Raw genomic sequence first — 17,866 nt, forward strand, 5'->3', positions numbered from 1 at the left:
TTTCCAACTCGTAACAAAAACAATCTTACATATTTATCAAACGCATCTTTATGGATTTAGTTTTAAACTATGTCTCTAACACTGCATCATTATTTGTATTTTGGATTAAAGGCTTTACAAAGCAAATTATAAATTTTTTCTATGCCAGTCAGTCATGTCATTATTTATATTTTTCTTTCAAAATATCAAAACCACCTATAACCCTTTGATTGCAGATTTTCAGTAAGTTTGGGTATATTCTAGATGTTTAAAGTTATTGTTAATTTTTTTACTGGCATTTTAATTTATTACATTTATATTATTTGTTTATTTTCTTTTATACCTTTTGAAGCAAATTATTAATTTCTTCCAAAAGAAGTTGTTTTTAAGCATTTAAAAGTAAGTCATTTCATATTAGTTCCACATTTCAGCCATTCTAAGTCTTGATTTAATTAATAATTTTTTCATTCAATAGGTTCAAGTATTTCAAGCAGATTTTTAGTAATTGAGCTCTAGACGGTTAAAGTCATTATTAATTTTTGTTCACGTATTTGTAAACCTTTCAAAGCTAATTTATCATTTTTTGTAGGCTTTTTAAACCAGTTTTTTAGTTATTATTCATTAGTTCCAGGTACTTATATTCATTTTCTAAAATCAGAAATATAAACTTCTGAGCCACAAATAATTTAACCACAGATTTTATAATAATTAAATGAGTTACTTAACTGCCTTGCTTGAGTTTAAAACCATATTACTCAAAAACTACTAATAGTAGAGCAATAAAATAAAAAGAAAAAACATTCTAGAAGGTCAAATTATTACAAATTAAATTTCTTCTTCTTATACTGAGCGGGAATTTTACTACTAAACCAAGTCCTTAGGTCCCGCAACTATGATGTTCTTCTTTTTCTTCTGAGCCCTCTTTTTCCTTTTACCTTTTATTTATACCGTTCCTTGTATTATGGTTTGCAGTAGGCAGTATCGATCTTTATTTCTCATAACATGCCCCAGGCATTCTAGTTTTCTTTTTTTAATTATGTACTTGACTTCTAGATCGTTTTTCATATTAGCACTTCTGTGTTCGTAATATAAGCTGTGAATGGTACTTTGAAAATTCTCGTATACAGCCACATCTCAAATGCTTTCAGAATTTTAGTGGTGGCTTCTGTGAGTATCCAGGATTTTATGTCATGCAAAAAAAACAATAATAAAAGGCATATCATTCTGAGGTAGTATCTCTTTTGCTGATGATAATTTGTTTCGTTTTCTTTACATTGACTGTACTGCTTGATATAGTCCATTAACCTTTGCAGTACTTACAAGTTATATCCTATTATTTTCGGTGTTTTGAATAATTTTAAGTCTAACTCTATTTAAAAGGATACCTTCTTCTAATTTGTTAGGGCTTCGTTGAAATTTTTTTCGCACTATAAGCCGTCTGATTCCAGTAGAAATTTGAAATTAATCTGATATCTTTATCATCTAAACAGGTCTCTTTCAGATCATTATATGATATTGAACGCGATCATCTGCTCTTTCACAGTTGACGTCTGGATTAGGACTTGAACTCCAAAGGGGTTTTTAGATATCTGTTCTTCGCATTTGTTGTAAATTCTTTTGGAGTTGATTTAAAGAAACGTTGGTCAGATATTCCTCGCACTTTTTTGCTATGGGTTTTTTGAATAACGTTGTAACTTCTGATTGCAACCGTTTTCCGTGGATATTTTCAGAGTTAAAGATTCCGTTGAGGCTGTCGGTAATCCAGACTATTCCTTCATTATCCAACAGCCTTAGAAAAGCAGCTTTTATGTTATCTGGTCTACTGCTTTTTTGTTTTTCATTTATATCATTGCTGTGTCCACCTCAAGTATATACAAGTTGGTTAAAACAATTGAGTATCACTGGCTTGCACTAGTGTCGCGTGAAACAATTTTTTTTGCTCCTCATTTAAGGGACTTTAAATAGAAAAAAAAAACAAAAAAGAGCACACTCAAGAAAAAAAACAAAAGCTAATCCCCGCTAAAGAATTCCACGCACTAAAATAGTCGTAACTCACGGTCGTATCAAGACGCGAGCGTTTTTACGAGCGAAACTCGCCCTCCGATTGGGCCGACACGGAGGGAATGTTATACGCAACACGCCATAAACTTTAAGCTCGTAAGTCCGAGCTAGAAATTGACGTTGCATTTACCGTATTTATGGCTCCGTCACGTAATTGCCCTCTAAAATCCGTAAAAAAATTAAACGCAATCGTTTGCGCAATAAAACTATGGCCGGAATCGATTTTAAGATGGAGAAGACGAAGTGGAAAGGAGAAATACTTGTAATTTTATATTTTTTTTACGGTGTCTACGTTTAATGAACCGACAAACAACTAGAAAATAAAAATTAAAGAAAATAATAAGGAAAAAGAACAAGACATTTATTATATAGTCCATCTAGAAAGTAAGCGGGAAAAAAACGCAATTGTAATTTTTCAGGACCCAGATACACTTTAAGCTATTGGATATCCAGTGCATGATTCCTTTTGGACAAACGAGCTAGGATAATCACATCTTGTCTTTTGGACCTCCATTTGGAATCCATTATTTATCCTATAATGTACACTATGGACACTAAGAGTTTACTTTAAAAAAAAAAGGAAAATATTTAAACGAATATATAGCATAAGTTTTATTGTTTAATTTTTGTATTTATTAATTTTTGGAGACTATAAGGATACTTTAAATATTTCTGAAACAAATAATATAAATCCACGTACAAAAAAATCAAGATATTGGCATTTTTCTCATTGGGATTCCTCAAAGAAATAAAATAATTTGTCTCTTATTGATAAGTAAATTTGTTGAGTTCTTGAGGTTAAAATTTTGTAATTATTAATATCTGAGATAATGTAAGGGTTTTTCAACATTTTACGAAAAAAAAATTAAAGTACTAAAGGTACCTTTTTCACTTAAGTGCCTGGAAGAACTAAAATAATTTGTCTCTTATTGGCAACTGAATATCTTGAATTCTAGTGACTAAAATGTAATTATAAATTTTTTTAGTAATATCCTAATGGCTTTAAAGCTTGGGGTATGGACAATATACTGTAAACACAAATCCATATTTTTAACATTGGACAATAATAAGAATACAAACCGAAATCCTAAACCGGTACTTCTTTGACTGTCCAATGAATATTCATTGCTTGTACTTGGACATACTGGGTAATAATTGGACAAATTTTGAACCTCCATTGGACAAACAGTTCTATCTGGATATATATTTTCTTTATTTAAATAATAACATAACAACAAACAATTCATTCCATTTGCTTATACAACCTCCATTTCATTCTAAACAACTTTACGTCCAGGTACACCAGAAATTAGGTGGCTGTCATACCGCTCGCTGAAGGTGGTTCATGCCTGTAAAAGGAAAATATTTAAACGAATATATAGCATAAGTTTTTGTGTTTAAATTTTATAATTGTTGATTTTTGGAGACTATAAAGATACTTTAAATATTTCTGAAGAAAATTATATAAATCCACGTACTAAAAATTAAAATATTGACATTTTTCTCATTGGAATGCCTCAAGGATATAAAATAATTTGTCTCTTATTGATAAATAAATATGTTGAGTTTTTGAGGTTAAAATTTTGCAATAAATGATATCTGAGATAATGTAAGGGTTTTCCAGCATTTTACGAAAAAAATATTAAAATCCACATACTAAAGGTCAAGTTATTGACTTTTTTCTCACTTGAGTGCCTGGAAGTACTAGAATAATTTGTCTCTTATTGGCAACTGAATATCTTGATTTCTAGTAACTAAAAGGTAATTATTAATTTTTTTAATAATATACTAATGGCTTTTAAGCTTTAAAATTGAGATATGGACAATATACTATAAACACAAATCCATATTTTTAACATTGGAAAATAATAAGAATACAAACCGATATCCTAAACCGGTACTCCTTTGGCTGTCCAATGAATATTCATTCTTTATACTTAGACATACTGGGTAATAATTGGACTAATTTTGAACATCCATTAAACAAACGGTTCTATCTGGACATATATTTTCTTTATTTAAATAATAACTGACATACTGGTCGCTGATGGTGGTTCAGGCATGTAAAACTGCGAACGAATCAAACCATTCATCCATCTTCAATCATCCCCATAGGTTTTCAATGGGACTTAGATTTGGTGAAGCTTCTGGCCATAGAGTTGTTATCAGTTGGTGTTCTTGCATCCAAGCTTGAGTATAGGCAGAAGATCTTGCATTATCCTGCTGAAAACGCCACCGAAAATGATATAAGGAATAAGTCGTTTTAAGAAGAAAAGCATTTAAAATGAATTTCTTGCGAGACCAATTGCACATATTTTTAATATGTCTGTCCAAAGCTAGATGTTTCCTGAAAAGCTTGAGGCAGCAGTCATTATCCTTTTTTAAAAAAATAATTCTGAAAGTTACATAAAAAATTACAGGCCTATAAGTATGTTAAACTCTTTGGCTAAAATGTTTGAAATTATCCTGTATAATGATATTATAAATAAAATAAAAAACAAAATTACCGAAGAACAGCATGGATTTGTCACTTAAAAAATCCACAGTTTCCGATCTTTGCAAATTAACTACACAGACATTTCAAGCCATAAACAATCAAACAGCTTGACACAATAAATACCGATTGTGCAAAAGTATTTGGGCATTGATTTGGGCTTCTCCAAGGAAACATGTTTATTTTTTATTTCTTATCTTTCTAATCAGACATACAAAGTAAAAAATTGGTAGATCTTACTCAAATTCATATGTTGCAACTTTAGGGGTTCCGCAAGGGAGTAATGTGGGTCCCCTTTTATTTGTGGTTTTTATCAATTCGCTTGTAAATTGCTTAAGATTCTCATCTGGTTTAGTCTTCGCATACGATTGAAATGATTTAAGTTGAAAAATAACTGCCCAGAAGTATAAAAATGACTTTCAATACCTCAAAGTTGCCTGGAAAAGTTGCTTTAAACTCAAGTGACTATTTCAGGCAGTTAAAACTCCCTCGAAGCAATTGCCTGAAAGAAATTAATGCCTTCAACTACCTGGAAGTGTCGAAATATGACTCCTAATAGTGGCAACTGCCTAGAAGTATCATAAAATAACTATAAATACTCCAAAATTGTCTCAAATGCCTAGAAAAGTTGCTTTAACTGCTTAGAACTCAAGTGACTATTCCAGTCAGTTCAAGCTTCCTCGAGGCAATTTCCTGGAAGAAACTGATGCCTTGAAATGCTAAAAATAGTTGATGAATCAGTCAAGGAATCTCATGAATACCACCATTATTTTGGCTGATTCTTTGTAGCTCCAAGAGGATTTAAACTCTATTGCGGACTGGTCCTCTCAGAATAAATAAATCAAAGGAAAACAACACAAAGTCTCGGTCTCAACAAATTCTTTTATATGTTAGAGTAGTGACACGTGTTTCGCTCCTAAGAGCATCATCAGACCTAAAAAACAATGTAAACAAAACCAAGTAAAATTACAAAAAGACCTTAAAGTAAAATGAAAAAGTATACCTTGAGAAGGTTAAAAACACGCCTGACTACGTCAAATATACACACACTGAATGGTAAAATGTTTAAAAAACTGATGTCACAAATATATAAAAAAACAATAACATAGAACTTGAATACAAGAAAATAATAAAAAAGTAAAAAGGAACTATCGAGATTTGAACCTACAATCTTACAGCAAGACTGTTACCGTTTGCTGCGTTGACTAGGCCACATAATTCATGCGATAGCTTGAAAAGAAAAAAAGGGAATACAAAATGTTATTAAAAATGAGTCTCGGCTCAAAATTGAACACGTCGTTAACGCAAGTCAAAACTGGACTCCTCTTCGCTCTTGTAATCTCTAGCTTCTCTAGAAGATCCAGCTTTTTGCCCTTCTGGCAGTCATGAACCACTGCCACATTATTGGGGTAGGAAAAACTATGACCTGTTGACAATAAATGATTGGCAAACGCTAACTTGGTCTCGACAGTATCGGTGGCTTTAAACTTGTTCACCAGACCTAGATGTTCTTGTACCCTTGTTGAAATTTTCCTCCCGAAAATATAATATGCGCTTAAATACTGACAAACGTGTTACAGTTACATATACCAGAAAACATCATCCAGTAAGATTCAACTATTTTATCAATGGTTTAGTCTTACCCAAAAAAAAAACAAGAAATTAAAGATCTGGGTGTTTATATGCAAAGTAACTTAAAATTTAACTCACACTATGACTTTATGGCTGGCAAAACTTTGGCAGCAAAAATTGGGTTTTATTATATGCAACTCCAGAAACTTTAAGCAATACTCGTGTAAAGTCTTATGTAAAATATGCGTCAATATCTAGTGCACAATGTCACAGTTAACAAATTAAGCGCATTCAAAAGAAATTTCTCAGATCCCTGTACATGAAAGAAAACAACTCTTATTATTACCGGCTTTCTTATCAAAGTGTTTTAGACTCGTACAAATTCTCAAAACTCTATGATACAAGAAAAAAAACACTCTGTGATATTGATTTATTATTTATTAAATAATCTTAAATAACAAAATTACTCACTTATAACTTTTATTAACTTTTATGTACCTAAAGCTTGTCTTAGATAAAGGCGTGATAGAATGTTTAGCATTTGGACATTTAAGGAGAGTCCTTTAGAGAACTGTAATGAGCTCTTTAGAAATAAGAATATTGATTTTTTTTAACATAACTGTTAAAGAAATTAAAAACCTAATGATGTAACAGAATAAATATTGGGATATAGCCACCTCTTTACCTGTAATTGTCATTCTATTTGTCAGATAATAAGTGTTTGTTTTATTCCTTAAATGCGATAGGTATTTTCAATTTTTTACTATTTTACTTTCTAACTATATTGCTTAGTCACGAACTTAATAAATATACCTGGACTACCAATTCAATAAAAAGTAAATGACCACTACTAGAGGGCCGCCATTTTTTGTGATTGTGTCCTTTCGATGTTGGCCACTCTGACAAATTTCAGGTGTGCCAATTGTAGGGAAGTAAAACAATTAAAGTTTTTGAGAGGTTATGTTTAAAAGAAAATAATAAAAAGTTACATTTAGTTAAGAATAGATAGTAGTATAGAAATAGATAGTAATTTTCTTTAAGAATTTCGTTAAAATTTATGAAAGAAAGTAATCCTCATCTAAAATGAGACAAAGTTTCAATTAACTTGGGATGCACTTTAAAAATTTGTTTTATTATTCTGATAAATTTGAATCTTATAAATCGTAATACCCTGAAAATGATGATCTTCATTAAAATTTTTGCTTGTGTTTACTTAACAAATTTAGTTAAGAACACTTTTATTTTCTTTCTATTTTTACTTTTCTACTTTACTTCTATAAACAGAGTTTCCACATTAATAGTTACAACTATCTATTATAGGGTGAGGGTTTGTAATTAGCAAGGATTTATATAGTAGAAATAAACAACTCTCCATATTATTCTATCATAAACAACACAGACAGATAATTTACAATAATTCGGTTTTGAGAAACAGCGAATCAAATACGTTTAAATAAGGATGCTGATACATTATCTATGAATTAAATAATGAGGAAACTATATCGCCTGATATACCAAATACCCAAGCGTATCATTTATAAATCGCCAAAAACTGGACAATCCGCTATACTCACACGTCAAACGGCAGCGTCGTCAAATTATTACCGTTATTTAATATATTTTTGTTGGCAACACTGCAAATGTTCAGAGTGACCAACATCAAAAGGACACAAACACTGTAAAAATGGCGGCAATTAGGCAGTGGTCATTTTTGGGTATGGAGGCCACATGCATTAGCAATCCAGGTTTATTTATTAAGTTCGTGTGCTTAGTCTTGTAGATTAGGTATATTCTTGTAGTCCTATATATTTTAACTACCTTTGTAATGCCGGTATTCGCCAAACCATTATTTTAGTAAGAAATTTGGTGATTTAAACGCTATTATAGTTTCTTTACTCGAGTTTTGAGATACTTTGTATTTCCTTTTTTCATTTTTGGTTTTCTTGATATGTAGCCTTGTCTTATCAGTGCTATGGGGAAAGTTTCTAGATACAAATTAATTCTTTATTGATTTTTAAATATGCTGGCCAGTTTTCGAAACCCTAGGTTCAGATTTTGTCGTCCTAAATTCACTAAAGCGTTTAAATTTTTTCCGCTGTTTTTCCGAAACTGTTCTTATTACCAGTTTCTGCCCTCTCTTAGTACCAATTTTTGTCCCCTTAATTGTCTCATATACTGCACTTTTTCCGAGTTCAGTCAATTGCACTAGTTTTTTACCGTTTCAAACACCCTTTCTGTACAAATAATCCGGCAATTTCTTCTACTTGCGTTATTATTTCACAAAACTCACGCCTGTTTACAATCAACAATATTTGATAGATACTGTTGATATGCGATTTTATTTATAGCGCACTATCGGCATAATTTAGTTGACGCATTACTTTTGTCTTAGAATAGTACGAAAAGAAAATATAAAAAAATAAAAAAGTATTGTTATATTACTCAGAAACTATTTATAGTAAATTAATGAAATATAAAGCATAATATAAGGCATCTAAGTCTCTTACCACTTTCCTTGACTTTATATTAGCTAGTAGATTTAATCGATTTTTTTTTTCAGATTCGCTTCTAGGATCCGCCTCGGAAGACGAGGAGGACGACGAGAGTAGTACAACGTCATCTGTGTTAAAACATCACTCCCTCCATGGTTCCTTACCGCCAGCCCCTGGTGAAACAAACAACAACTCCTTACCTCACTCTGATATTAGTAATTCGATACAAGTGAGTAAAGTAAGGATCATGTAGATTTACAATGCAGGAAAAAATTAAAAGATATTTAAGAAAATCTGTAGATCTAGTAGATCTCTAGAGCCATTTCAAGTTTCACTCTTCTTAATACCAAATTGTTCTCCGAAACTTAAATATGTGTAATAGTGATCGTAGTTTCTTAGTTAACTTCGACATGTAATAATTCCATTTTAAATGGATGTCAAAAATGATGCCCAAATATCCTGGGTTACTAGACCTGTTTAGCTTCCAAACTTAGTTAAGCGTGTTTGTGACCCAATATCTTCAATATTGCGGAGGGTTGTTGGATGAGGTCAGAAATAAAACAGAAACCTGTTTACTTAAATGTCGACGTTTCGACTTATATTAAGTCATCCTCAGGACACTGGTTGGTTCTACATTGTAAACGAAAACACTAATCATGGAATACAAACCTATGAATACTTGAAGAAATGGGCGAACATCAGCAGACAACTTGCGAATTACAGAAATCACAAGTGTTTTCTTTTTTAATGTAGAACCAACCAGTGTCCTGAGGATGACTTAATTTAGGTCCAAACGTCGACATTTAAGTAAACAGGTTTCTGTTTTATTTCTGACCCCACCCAACAACCCTCCGTAATATTCATTATTTCTACTTGGACTCTGTCTCATAATTATTTACTAAAATTTCCTGAGAGTTTTCCAAAGTTGAGCCATTGAATGATTGAAAAATGCTTTAAGTATTACGTTTTTTAACAAATTTTCAAACTTTTAATGTTTTTTTGCTGGGAACTTTTCTTTCTTCTTAAAGTCTCTCTCTCGTGCGTTCATTTCCTAATCCAGTGGGAATTTTTTCCAGTTTACCCAACTTTGATCATTGCTATCAGATTAATTGTTTAAAGTTGCATATTTTTATTAGATTCTGAGTTGATAAAGAAGTTTAATTAATGAAGTAGATTCTAAGTTGATTATTATCTAAATGCTAAATTGGAACACTTAAGAAAAACACAATCTGCAACCTCAACTTGGCAAATGAATGGGTCACTATTCCAAGAATATTTATGTAGATTTTACCTTCGGTAGATCAGGAGATGACAGGGATCAAGTGTAATTAGAAGGTCGTAGTTTTAGTCTGCAGTGACATTTTCATCTTCAATTCTTAATCATGATCTATGTTCTGTGTTAGATTAACTACAGAAACATTAATACTTTTACATTCCAACTATTTATTTATTTAATTTACTCAATTCTTCATTACAAAGGTTCAAAAGAACATAGTATTCGTCTAACTAAGTCTCTTAATTAGAGGAAGTGAGTTAGTTTCGCCTTTCTTTTGCTCATTTATACATAAATGTATTGGTTTCTTTAAATTTTTAGATTTCCTGACAAAATTTGTGAAATTAAGGCTTCGTAGCTTAAAAATTCTTAAATTTCTTAAATTTAGTAAATGTTTAAATTTCTGTTTAATTTATTAACATTTTAATTTAAAATTTTAATTTATTTATTTTCTTAAATGTTTAAATTTTCTGAAAGATCTAAATTCGGGCATCGTTGATTAAAATTTCTTAGAACTCTAAAATTTTTTTGACTAATTTTTCAAATTGACGTTTTATCACTGATAAATCCATTATTTTTCTCAAATGTTTAGATTTCCTGAAAGATTTTGGAAATTTGGGCCTCGTTGATTAAAAATTCTTGGAATTTCAAAATTTTCTAATTAATTTTCGAAATTGATGTTTGATCATTAATTTTTGAAGTTCGAGGGTGATTAATTAAAAATTATTGAAATTTTGAAATTTTTTTATTGGTTTTCAAAATTGACGTTTTGTCACTGATAAATTCGTTGATTTCCCTAAATTTTGATATTCCCTGACAAATTTGTAAAGTTAAGGCTTCTTCGCAGTTTAAACATTTAAGTGTTTTCAAAAAAAAATTAAAATTGCCATTTTGTCATAGTTTTACTGAACAGTGACTGCCATATTTTTTTAAAATGACTATTTTTTTAAAACAACTACAAATTTGGTATATGTGGTTGGTTGCAGCAAAATCTGTCAAGTTTATACAGGACAGGATTCTCAAACTCAAAACGGTCTAAGAATCCTTCTAGACAGAACGTATACCAGCTATTAAATTAAAGGATTGCACCTGTCAGTCGTGCGGTGTTTTATTAATGGTCTCGCTCTCCTTTTTCTTCTTCTATTTATTTTTGGTTTAATGCGAGCAATTAGAGGAAGGCATTAATTTCACCTGCAACACATTCGAATGAATGAGTGCATCTCAGTCTCTTTGTCTTCTTCTTCTCCGTCTCGCTCTGTTACTTTTCATTAGATGATGCGTTTGTTGATGTTTACGTAATTTGGGTTGACTTTGACTAGTGTTAACAGAAAATGTCGTTCAAATCTAAGTAAGTGATGCAGTAGGCGCTATTATTTAGTTTTCTTTAAATACACATAAGTAAAATTATAACTGGTGGTTCGACTCCAATTAAGTTATGCATAAGTATCTAAAGTTTGTACATGGAATGATTCGGTAAAAAAAATACAAAAATGTGATTCATATTCAATTAATTTAGGAGGAAATCCACATTTACTTTTCTTGGGATAATTTAGAAATATAAAAGTGAACTAAATAAGTTAAATGGTGGAAGAAATATGACCAAAAAAATATAATAGTGCCGTTATGGTGGGCAATTACGATTGCATCGAGGGTAATTAGCCTAACTACCCATGAAGTAATACTGAAATTCCTTTTAATGTTATGTTTCTTGGGTTAATTACTTATAATTACTTATGGCTTTAAAGCGACATAAAAAGGGAAATTTCTATAGTGAAATATTTTTGCAAAATGCGATTTAATTGCTCGAATATTTAAATAAAATTAGGAAAATATGTGTAGTTTTGATGGGAATTTTAAGATCGTACCAAAAATTTAGTTTCACTATTTAATTACTTAGACAAAAGTAGCTGAAGACGAGTATCATGTTGACTAGAGAGTCTTTTTAACCTCATTTTAGGACCCAAAAGTAGAAAACGACTCAGAAGACCAAAACTCACTCGACGGCGACCCGGAAACCCGCGACTCCCAAACCGAAAACAAAAGTCCTGATGATAGCAGCGCGGGGTCGAAACGTCGTGGTCCCCGCACGACGATAAAAGCGAAACAACTCGAAATCCTGAAGACGGCTTTTTCGCAAACGCCGAAACCCACCCGGCATATCCGGGAGCAACTCGCCAAGGAGACTGGATTACCTATGAGGGTTATACAAGTAAGGATTCACTATTTTTCTTTATTATATGAATTGAAATGAGAAAGAAAGATGGCAGAGAAAAAATATGAAATATTGCGGCAGTTTCCTGTGTTATAGATAATCTACAAAAGTAATTTCTTCCCAAGTGTAATCAGTTTAATTAGCCATGAAGTACAAAACACCGAATCCATTTTAATCTTGGAGAATTTATTTTCTTAGGTTAATTACTCAATGTAACATACTTTATTGGATTATTTTTGTTTTATTTTATGATGAAACGTGATAATTTGGTTTATGATTTATCAGTTTTTGTTGGCTCTACCGGTTTTCCCTTCACTTTACTTTTTCAAGTTTTCAACTGCAGAAAGAAATGTCTATTTCAACTGCTTATAAACAGGAAAATCGACTCTTTTAACTGCCCGTATATTAAAGACAATTTTTTTTCAATATTTTTGTTACAACTGCCAAAAATTCAAAATTAGTAAAAATTATCTTTCATTTGTCCAGAAATTAGCTTTTCTTAATCAATTCCCTGGAAATTGTTTAATAATTCTTTAACTGAAGGAAGTGCAGAAAGAAATTAACGATTTTTTAAACTGCTTAAAAAATAAGAAGTAAATATAAATTTTTTCCTTTTTATCTACCTAAAATAATATTTTACTGTTTAGGTCTAGTTTTCTTTATCTATCGCTAAAAAATAGTACCAGTTAAAAAATATATCTCTTAGAAATTAAGAAAAATATATTTAACTGCGCAGAAATTAAAACATGTGACAGTGTAAATTAATTGCCTAAAACGTTGTTTAATAAACCACCTGAATAGTGGTGTCAAAAACGTTTGCAACTGCCTGGAATTAACCAAAAATGGCTATAATTACCTCAAAATCACTTTAGCTGTCTAGAAAAGAAAACATCTACTACTTTGTATTTAAAGAAATTCTATGTAGTGACATACTTATTAAAACAAATTTTAGGCAATTAAGGTAAAATTGAAAAATAGGACCAGTTAAAAATATTTCTCTTAAAAATTAAGAAAAATATATTTAACTGCGCAGAAATTAAAACATGTGACAGTTTAAATTAATTGCCTAAAACGTTGGTTAATAAAACCACCTGAATAGCGGTGCCAAAGCGTTTTCAAATGCCTGGAATAAACCGAAAATGGCTATAATTGCCTTAAAATCACTTTAACTATCTAGAAAATAAAACATCTACTGCTTTGTATTTAAAGAAATTCTAGGTAGTGACATACTTATTAAAATAAATTTTAGGCAATTAAAGTTCTGTTTAGATTTTCAAAAATCTACTTTTTTTAAAATCGTCTTTAAAAATTAAAAAAAAAATATTTTAAAATATCTGAAAAACATAAGAAAATATATTTTAACTGCTTAGCATTAAAACAGATTTTAGGCACTTGCAGTCCCATTTAGATTTTCCAATATCAACTGTATCGAAAAATCGTCTTAGAAAATTGTAATAAATTACTCCAAAAGCGTAGAAGAAAAAAATTAAACTACCTGGAATATACTGTAAATGACTATATTTAAAAAGGTTTAAAATTACTTAAAATGTCTATAATATATTATGGTTTGACCTTCTTTGCCATTAAAAGAAATTCTAGGCAGTTAAGATCCTATTTACATTGTAAAAAATTATTTTTTTCGAAAATTCAAAATAAATAACATTTTGATCAAGTAACAAAATTTGTTGCTTTTTTCAACTGCCTAAAAATGTTTTTATTTATTTTTATGCAGTTGAAAAAGAAAATATATTTCAACTGTCTAGTGTCTAAAAAAAAAATTCATTTGCTCATAAATAGGAAAAATATAACACCATCTTCCTTCGTATCAAATATTAAAAAAAAAAAAAAACATTTTTATCTCATTTCAATTGCCTTAAAAAAAAATAAAAAATGAAAATAAAATTGTTCATAAAATTAATTAAAAAGTACCTAAGAAATCTTACTTTTTTCATTTATCAACTGCTAAGGAATAAATAAATTGTAACATTTAAAATTGAAAAAGTGCAGTCGTTTATTTAGGAAACAAAAACATTTTCCAACAATCTATTTTTTTAAAAAATATATTTTCTGGAAGAAATCAAGAACAATTTAATTGCCTAAAAATTGATAAATTTTCGTTGTCAATTGCTAAAAAATGAAAGTCTCTTTCCTCTTTTAACTGCTTAGTAATTATAGAGTTAAAAATATTATTTCTTCAATAATTACGCAGTAAAAATTAAAACTCATAATTTTGACCGATAAAAAAATTTATATATTTCATATACCAAGAAATATATTTTTTATTATGTTCAGGCAGTTAAAAAAGAAAATATATTTCAACTCTATCGCGTCTAAACATTTTTAAAGACTCAACTAATAAATCTAATAACCATATTTTTTATTTTAATCCAGGATAAATTCAAGTGCTTGAAAACTGCCTGGAAATATATATTTATTTGTTTATTTTCAGTTAAAATTGTCTCTATTTGTTCGGTTAACACACAATTTTGCTTGGAGAATCCACGACTCAATGCGCTCATGAAGTTTTTTGAAGTATTTACTCCTCTATAATGATACACGAACTCTGTCAAATAGCCCTACTGAAAAAAATTGCTAAGCATTAAACCTGGAGAGCATGGGGGCCAAAAAATTCTCCATGATGTAGAAACCACATATTCTGTCTCATATTTAGAAGAACATCTTCTATTAATTATGGCAGATTGCATCGAAGAAAATCTAAATAAATTTCACTGGTCAGTCGAGGTAGAAAAAAGTAACATTTAATAAAAATCTATGTTGAAAATTAGATGTTTGTACAGCATGTGGATTTTCTACTACCCAAACATGATTGTTGTGGAAATTTTGCACTCCATCCCGTGTAAATGTGGCCTCGTCTGTACACAAAATTCATTTCGTCGAACTGTTCTAAAAGCCACTGGCAAAATACAACTTTTCTAGGATGATCTTCAGGTTGTAACGCTTATACTTGTTGATAATTATAAGGATCATACTATTCTTGTGGTATTGTCTTTCACACTTTACTATGATAAGCTTCAAATTGAGCTGGTATGGCTCTGGTACTCATTGTTGGGTTATTTTGGATCATTTTTAAAATGGATTCATGAATTCGTAACATTTCAGGTTGAGCAGCTCTTTCAGATTTCTCACAAATATTGACATCGTCCAAGAATATAAAAAAATGTGTTTATTAACATTCTTATTTTTAAAAATTTTTAAATACTTTAGTATCTCTTTTATTGGTATAATGGTCATTTTTAGTATATTTATAGTAAAATAAATAACTCAACTCTGCAACTATTTCAAAAAACCTCCGTATTACATTTTTTTCTAAATAATGGAAACTACTGGAATATTGATAAACGTTTCTATATTCTTCTAACATGACTTGCTTCTATGCACCCGAAAAACATCCCTTAACAAACTAATTTACCAAAAACCACATAAAATCAACCCTCCGTGCCGTCTGCTTTACCCCAAAAGTTAACCAAATGTTATTTTTCTTCAGTTGCACCCTTGAAAATTACCCCAATCAGATGCAGTACAATAACCAATTCTAGCGTGCTAATTCTAGGGCCATTAATTTTTGCACTTGACGGGGTCGTATTTACTTATTTATTGGTGTTTGATCGGTCGAAAGTAGAAACATATTTACGACGGGAAGGGTGGATATATGAATAATCTTAAGAAAATAAAAAGTAGCAGCATATATAAAAAACTATTTGGTCAAAATCCTATAAATTCTTACCACCACTTATATATATAAACATTAATCTTTCACTCTCTGGAGCATACACCACCCCTTTTTATAATAAAGCACCCCCGACAAGTGTACATAATAGTTTCTCGGATAGTTACCCTAATTTTTCCATTTTCCGCAGCCACATGTCATATACGATCATAATTTGCCATATAATCGGGGATCGTAAATTTGAACAGTTTGATAGGGATGAACTGGGCATTTTATTTAATATTAAATCAACTTTAATGACTGTAGTAGCCTTGTTGGAGTATAACATGAAACCATGTAAATTATGAAAGAAATTATAAAACAATCGTGACTGTTTTTCTTTCTATATAAGCCATTGCTCATTACGTGACTTATTTTTAATTACCTCACATTTTTTTAATGAATAATACGGATTTATATGAATTCCGATCCAACCCATAAGGCTACAGGTTTTTCTCTGTTAACTGCAGTTAAAATTATATTTTTGAGTAGTAAAAGTTATCCTAAGACTTATTTATTTATCATAGGTAAGTATACAGTAATCATCCACGATGAGAGAAACAAATTCATTTAAAATTCAAAAGTATTTTTCTTTTTTTTCTTTTTCGGACACGTCGATTAGCATTGTCACTTGCGCGTTTTTCCAAATCAAATTTTTCTATACAGGATCCCTCAACTAGAAACTATGGCGTCAACATTAATTTTTTTTAATGAAACACCCCGTTTATCATGACATTTCACCGAAACGCTTTTTGTATAGCATACCATATTTCTGAAGATAGGGGTTTTTCAAAGGAATTTGAAAGAACTAATGAAACATACGGCATTAAGAAACAAACACTTATACAGTATTTATTGCAACTGATATTCAATTTGTTGTTAATTTACTTCAATGCATTTTTGAAATCAGTAAATAACTTCCGATTACATATTTTCAATTACTTTTCTATTACATTACATTACTAGTATAATTTCTTGTCAAATTATTTGCTTTAAATGATCAACATTATTTGGTCTATTCACATAAACTACAATTATCCCCATAAAAAAATCTAATGAGGTTATATCCGGTGATCTTAGTGGCCACTCAATCAGTCCTCTTAGTCTAATCCATCTGTTAGGAAAAGTTGCATAAAAAAATAATCGAATCTCTCGTTATTAGGTGTGTGAGCCTCTTATGGATATATGGAAAGTTTAAACTGTAGAAGGTCCATGCAGCACTCTTGTTGAAAACAAGAAGCGAATTGAAATTTTGAATACATTGTATATTTTGTGGTAGCATTCTCATTTTTGTGGTGTCATCTATTATTGCGCCTGTGATTCTCTTGCCAATAGATTTGAAGATTGTCTAACGCATCTTGTATTAATTCATTTAGTGTTACCCAGGGTGCACCTCGTGGAGGCGAACTAAACTCCATTATAGTCACTTAATTCCAGGCGGGTAAAATAATTTATATTATTCCTTAGGAGTTAATGTAAATTGTTTTTCAATATTTAAGGCGATTTTTCGAGAACCTTCATTAAATAGAACTTTAAATGCCTAGAATTTGTTTTATTGCCAAGCAATTAAACTTATATTTTCTAGGCAGTTGAAGCAATTTTAGGGCTTTTTAAATACATTTTTAATTAATTTCAAGCAGTTAAAATAATTTTGCTTCTTTTTTCAAGGCATTTAAAGTTATTTGTTTCCAAATTTTTATGACGATTTTTAGAAAAAGTTGATATTTGAAAATCTAAACTGTTTAGATTTTGTTTTCATGCCAAGCAGTTGACGTTATATTTTCTAGGTAGTTAAAATAACTTTAAAACTTTAGTTAGGTTAATTCTAGGCAGTTAAAATTTATTCATTTAGTATTCTTAACTTAATTCTAGGCAGTTAAAATTTATTTGCTTCTTCCAGGCATTTGAAGTAATTTATTTCAATACTCTAAGACGATTTATCAAAAAATTATATTTTCGAAAATATAATTAGGTTTAGATGCATAGAACTTGTTTCAATGCGAAGCAGTTTAAGTAATATTTTCTATAAAGTTGAGGCAATTATTGTAATGAAAAA

The 17,866-nt window shown here is 30.3% G+C and overlaps 1 protein-coding gene across 2 annotated transcripts in view; it reads left to right on the top strand.

Moving 5' to 3' along the window:
• The window catches only part of LOC126750601 (LIM/homeobox protein Lhx5), a 146,578-nt gene that overhangs the window by 93,915 nt on the left and 34,797 nt on the right, over positions 1-17,866 (top strand). For both annotated transcript variants that reach the window (XM_050460247.1, XM_050460248.1), the window contains exons 4-5: positions 8,667-8,827; positions 11,829-12,080. In XM_050460247.1, the coding sequence (XP_050316204.1) occupies positions 8,667-8,827; positions 11,829-12,080 (413 nt within the window). The remainder of the gene's footprint in view (positions 1-8,666; positions 8,828-11,828; positions 12,081-17,866) is intronic.

Source organism: Anthonomus grandis, chromosome 2 (assembly GCF_022605725.1).
Source record: "Anthonomus grandis grandis chromosome 2, icAntGran1.3, whole genome shotgun sequence".
NCBI lineage: Eukaryota > Metazoa > Arthropoda > Insecta > Coleoptera > Curculionidae > Anthonomus > Anthonomus grandis.